A 6,149-nucleotide genomic window follows, 5' to 3' on the forward strand; every position below is an offset into this window, starting at 1 on the left:
CATCATATCATTGTCGAGGTCTCATTCATTTGTTTTAGAAGAAATGAAAGAAGGTTTTGCTGATGCTCATTTCACACAGTGGGTAGTACATCTAATTGGCTATTAATTTTTATTGACCGAGGAGAGCCTTTAATCACTGCAATACATCAATATGCCCATCACTCACTGTGCACATTTAACATCTCATTTACACACAGTTATGTTGGTGGCTTCACTCTTTAGCTATTTATTGTGCAGATGCCGTTCAAAAGTTTGGGGTCAGTAAGTTCATTCATTCATGGGGTCATTCATTTTTAAATAAATTAATAAATATTAAACCAAAGACACATTAAATTGATAAAAAGTGATAGTAAAGGCATTTCCAATGTTACAAAAGAATTCTGTTCTTTTGAACTTTCTATTCATCAAAGATTTTGAAAATAATTTATCACTGTTTCCACAAAAATATTAAGCAGCACAATTGTTTTCAACATTGATGATAATAATAATGTTTCTTGAGAACCAAATCAGCATATTAGAATAATTTCTGAAAGATCATGTGACACGAGAAGAGAGTAATAGCTGCTGAAAATTCAGCATTGCTATCACAGGAATAAAATAAAATGTTAATATATGTATAAGAAAACACTGTTTTACATTAACCATTTACTTTTGATTACAGAGTATGGAGAAGATACTGATCCGTCCCACTGCCTTTAAGCCTGTCGTGCCCAAAAATCGCAACTCTGTGCAGTACCTGCCTCCGCGGTCAGGGGGCAGTCTGTCTGAAAGCCAAGGCAGCCTCAACCTCTTACTTCCTGGCAATGGAGCGGGGTTGGGTTGTCAGGAAAAGCGCAACTCTTACAGTGGGGGACGCAACGCACGGAGTAGCCAGTCCGTCACTATGTCCGACTCAGGCCGCAACTCCCTTTCCAGCCTACCCACTTACAGCAGCACAGGGTACAGCCTGGCACAGAGTGAAGTACCCACTGGGCACATGGAAACCGCACGCTCCGGTGGTGGCCACGGACACTCTAACTCCGACAGCGGTCGGTCATCATCCAGTAAGAGTACAGGGTCTTTAAGTGGGCGTGGCCAGCCCCTCTCAGACAGCGGATCATGTGGCCGCTCCCCGGCTCCAGGAGAAGGTTATGAAGGCGTCATTCGGGATCTTGAGGAGAAGCTGAGGGAAAGAGACCTGGAGCTGCAGCAACTTAGGGACAACCTGGATGAGAATGAGGCAGCCATCTGTCAGGTGACAATCACTGTTTTCTACCATTTATTAGTGTCATTTGACAGGGAATTGTCAGATACAGTGTATACAACCTAAGTCAAATCATGTGTCTTCTCCATGCAGGTGTATGAGGAGAAACAGAAGCGCTGCGAGCAAGAGTTGGAGGACCTTCGGCAGAGCTGTGCATCGAAGATGAAGCAGGTGCAGCTGAAGGCACAACGGGCGCAACAGGTTCTGCAGTTACAGGTGTTTCAGCTGCAACAGGAGAAGAAGAAATTACAGGAGGACTTCTCTCAACTGCTACAAGAACGGGAGGCATTGGAGAAGAGATGTGCCTCTTTTGAGAGGGAGCAGACTCAACTAGGCCCTCGTCTAGAAGAGACAAAGTGGGAGGTGAGACCTTTTTTAGCCATGTGGATCTAGCATTGAGCAATTACTACATTCAATGAAATTGAATGTTTCTGTCTCACAGGTGTGTCAGAAGTCAGGTGAGATTTCTCTGCTGAAGCAGCAGCTGAAGGACTTACAGGTGGATCTTGGTCAGAAGGCCAGCGAGATTGTTGCTTTGAAGGCCCAGTTGAGAGAGGCTCGTTCTGAGCTTCAAGCTAGCCAGACTCGCTCACAGGAAGCCCACGCCACAGCCCGCACTCGCACACTCGAACTCGAGGTTTGCGAGAATGAGCTACAGCGCCGTAAGAGCGAAGCGGAGCTCCTGCGGGAGAAGATGGGCCGTTTGGAGGAAGAGTCCATCCGTCTTAAAGAGGCTTTGGCGGTGCCCACGTCCCAAGCTCTTCCTTCTAAAGGCCAATGCATGAGCTTGCCCCTGCCCCAAAGCCGTGGGGTGATCACTCACGGCATCAGCCCCGCTTTCCGGGACAACAACAGCGAAGAGCAGCTTCTAGCATATGATAGTGATGAAGCGAAGGTGCAGCGCCAGAGCGTGGACATGCTTCACGGTCTCCGTCAGCAGGTGGACCGACTGCGGGCAGAGCTGATGTACGAGAGGAGGCGGAGCGAGGACCAGCTGGAGGGCTTTGACGAGGAACGCAGGGTGTGGCAAGAGGAGAAAGACAAGGTGATCCGTTACCAGAAGCAGCTGCAGCAGAACTACATCCAGATGTACCGCAGAAACCGTGACCTGGAGCGTGTGATGAGGGAACTTAGTCTGGAGCTGGAGAACAGGGACATGGAGGAGTTTGACATGCGCAGCAACGAGATCCATTTTGAGGAGATCACTGCCACTGAAATCTAACCCACATCTTACTCTGCCCTCCAAAAATACATCTCCACTGTGCTTGTGTGAGGAGCACCAGTCTTTCTGCCGTGTCATTTGGCATGCTTCTCTACACTATTTCAAAAAGACTTGTGTTCAAGGCAAGTTATTGTTGTGATGTCCGCAGAGGCCAATAAAACAGGGAATGTTTGTATTTAGACATCTTTATTATCACTTCCTGCCTCAGAAACCTGTGAGGGACTACAGATGAATGTAAAATGACTGTGAACAGCAGTTAAATGATGCCATTGATGAAGGGAAGGATGTCCTAAAAAATGGTGCTTTGTTGCTGACAAACCCCTATAGTACAACTAGGGCTGTAATTAAGTTCAATGAATTAAAAGAAAAATCACATAGGAAGTTCACAAAAGACGTGTTTTTCTGTTGAAAAACGTAACTACACGTTTGAACAGAATACAGAGCTCTTAATGCCCCCCCCCCCCCCCCCCCCCCCAAAGTTTATTTTAATACTTTGAACTACAAGAAATTGAAATGAGCAGCAAGATGAGACGTAACGGCCAAAGATGTTTGTAGTGTAGAGAGAACACTAGAATGCGTCCTTTGTGAACTACCTTGGAAGGATTGACAAACCCATTTGCTAAACGGGTTGCTGTGGACTGTAGACCAAGGATTGGCTTATGTTCAATTATATGAAGAAACAAATCAAACATACAGTATATGAAACTGTCTATTCAATCCTTTACTCGCTTGCTACAATAATGTAACATTTCATTTGGAAATTTTTCTTAGCAAATATTGATGTATGCAGTTATTTGCGTTTCATTTGATTACATAATTAGAATTGATTGGCACTTCACAGCCTTATTTACAATATTTTCATTAGTTCAGCTGAATACCTTACACACAATCAGAAAAGACTGTCTCAGCAAAGAAATATACTGAAATGGCTATGAGATTGAAGAACTGATAGGAAGAAATACAGCATGTAGGGTAAGGGTTTCATGGAGTTTATCATATCCTATAATGGAAAGAGCACAATCCTCGCCTCGCCCATTGTACCAGCATTAACACTGATGGGAAGAGATTTGGGATACGTTCAGACTGCAGGTAAATGAAGCCCCAAATCTGATTTTTTTGCTCACATGTGACCCTCATCTGTTTGTGTCATGACAGTGTGAACAGAACAAACCACATGGAATCTGATCTTTTCAATTCCGATTTGTGCCACTTCCATATGTGGTCCTAAATCCGATACAGGTCAGATGTTTTACAATACGACCACAGTCTGAACAGTCGCAAAGGAATTAATGCGACTTTTACGTTACTCTAAATCGACATTCGTCACAATTCTGCGCTCATGGGAGTCACATACTGAAGAACAGTGATGTGTCAGAGCTCATAAGTATTACGTGACAGCTCTATATACAAGCAAAACATCATAAATGTTTAAAATCTTTTATTTCCGCATCCTACGTCTTTGTTTTTAATATCGCCTGCACATAAATCCACTGGATTCCGAGTCAGATCACACTATTAATAAACAGATAATCACTTACTTTAATGTTCTCTGTGTTTACTTCTGTATGACAGCATGCTGCGTGACATCTTTTTATCATTCTTTTGCACGTGCGGTTCAGTTCAGGATCACGATCTGTTCACACTGGAATCTGATACTGGACTCATTTAAAACAACAATGTGAACAGCTATCCAAAATCAGATCTGAGCAATAAATGGGAATCGAGCACTAAGACTTGCAGTGTGACTTGCAGTGTGAACGTAGCCTTGAAGGCACTCTATTGAGCATATTATGTTAGGCCACCGAAGCTGCAGTTTTGTTGAATTCATTCTTGGTGTTCTAGCTGTGCTGGTGTCAAGTACTCAGTAACATTGTGTCATTTCTTAGCCATTTACGGCACTATGCAGCAAGAACTGTCACCGCTCATCTCACAGCCCCGCTGCTTACACTACATTTGATACTAATTACTGATGTAGAAGTGTTATTTTTATAATTAGATGATATATTAGTAGACATAACTAGCAAATATAGAGGCAAATATATTTTTTCTTTTTTTTCTGAGTATTGCCTTGCACACTGTACAGAGTGAATAGCATGTGTGCATGACACCGTAGCATTTCTGTGGCCAGACAGTCTGGCGTCGAGTCACGTTATGGCTTCACACAGGTCAGTGGGTTGGTTTTTCCAACCAAGTCTGCGAAGTAATGACATAGTTGATGAATGCATAGATATATATCATAATAGATTTACATACAATCTGAGAAATACTAATCAAATGTTTGTGGTCATTTTGTTAAAGGGATATATATACAATATAAACTTTGTTGTTTTTACAGAACAGATCCTTTAAAACAAAATAGATATGAAAAATTAAATATATATGTGATGTATATTTTTATATATAGCACATCAAGCTATTTTGTGGTAACACAGGTAACTTTGTGGGTTTAATAAATTTGAATAGCATATTTCACACACTGTTGTCCAGAGGGATCATTTGCCATCAGCTCTGATAGTATTTCATACAGTAGTTGGTGCTTTTATATTCTCATGGAGTCTACCGCACATGTATTTATCATGTCCTTCTCTGTTAATAATATACAGCATTATCACATAAGGATTTTTGTGCATGTTGTAGAAAATTGGCAAGAACATTGCCCGACAACAAGGTAATGTTTGGGACACTAACTTTTTTCACATCAGGGAAGACCGATACAAAAAATGAAATGAGGAACTCTGACTGCAAAATCACATTTTAGCCATCTCAACCAAAGATAATCTGTTACATATTTTCCAGATTCTTTTAAACAGCATATAGTTAATACATTTACACTTTACTCAGTGCTTCCTTTTTTATATAAAACTATGTGATATACTCTTCATGCTTCTACAGTAAAACAGACACTTTATTTATGTGATAATCATTTTTGTATTTTTTCATTCAAGGCCAAATTATTAATTTCAGTATTGGTCAGAAAGGATTACTGTTTGTGATTTAGTCTGGTCTTGCATCACTTCTGGTATTTTTTGACTACCTGAGAATCAGAAATATGAATTTGGCAATTTCTCACCTTGCTCAGATTATCATCCCTCTTGTTGTCATCATCTCTGTGTCACAGATATGTTATATGAGTGTAAGAAAACTCGTTTCACCCCTGGACATTGTCCTGTGCATCCCTCCCTGACATGTCAATCACACCCCTGATGAAAACATGTAAATATTCCTCATATTGTAATATTATTGACACATTCAATAATTTTGTTTTTACACACGCAAAATATCTATTTTGAAGTTGTAACCACTGTGAATAGACCAAAGCAAATTAACGTTTAATCTTTTTTCCCTAGTGTATGTGCTTGTGTATGTTTCCTTTGTCAATCTGTAGTGTTTTTAGTCATGTATGTATATTTTCATGTTGTATATTTCTTGTAAAAATGTGTTTTTAATTAAAGAAAGTCACCTCAAGCAAAGTATGGTGTTTTTTCAAATTTACCTACAGTTTTTACTGACGAGTCAACCATTTTATTTTACAAAAAAAAATCATTTTCACACACACACACAAAAAAAAAAAAAATCAGATTTGGGCCACATTTACCTGCAGTTTGAATGTAGCCAAGTAGCTTTAGTAATTTGTGCATTATCATTAGAGGTCAGAATCAGAGTAAAAAGAGCTTACACGATGGA

At 40.7% G+C, this 6,149-nt stretch overlaps 1 protein-coding gene across 3 annotated transcripts in view; it reads left to right on the plus strand.

The window, feature by feature from the left end:
• Positions 1-5,551, plus strand: part of lzts2a (leucine zipper, putative tumor suppressor 2a) — a 62,135-nt gene extending 56,584 nt beyond the window's left edge. For all 3 annotated transcript variants that reach the window (XM_079855786.1, XM_079855785.1, XM_079855784.1), the window contains 3 exons: positions 662-1,234; positions 1,337-1,606; positions 1,686-5,551. In XM_079855786.1, the coding sequence (XP_079711912.1) occupies positions 662-1,234; positions 1,337-1,606; positions 1,686-2,465 (1,623 nt within the window). In that variant the 3' untranslated portion in view covers positions 2,466-5,551. The remainder of the gene's footprint in view (positions 1-661; positions 1,235-1,336; positions 1,607-1,685) is intronic.
• The last annotated feature ends 598 nt before the right edge of the window (positions 5,552-6,149 follow it).

Source organism: Squalius cephalus (genome assembly GCF_949319135.1).
Source record: "Squalius cephalus genome assembly, chromosome: 21".
Taxonomy (NCBI): domain Eukaryota; kingdom Metazoa; phylum Chordata; class Actinopteri; order Cypriniformes; family Leuciscidae; genus Squalius; species Squalius cephalus.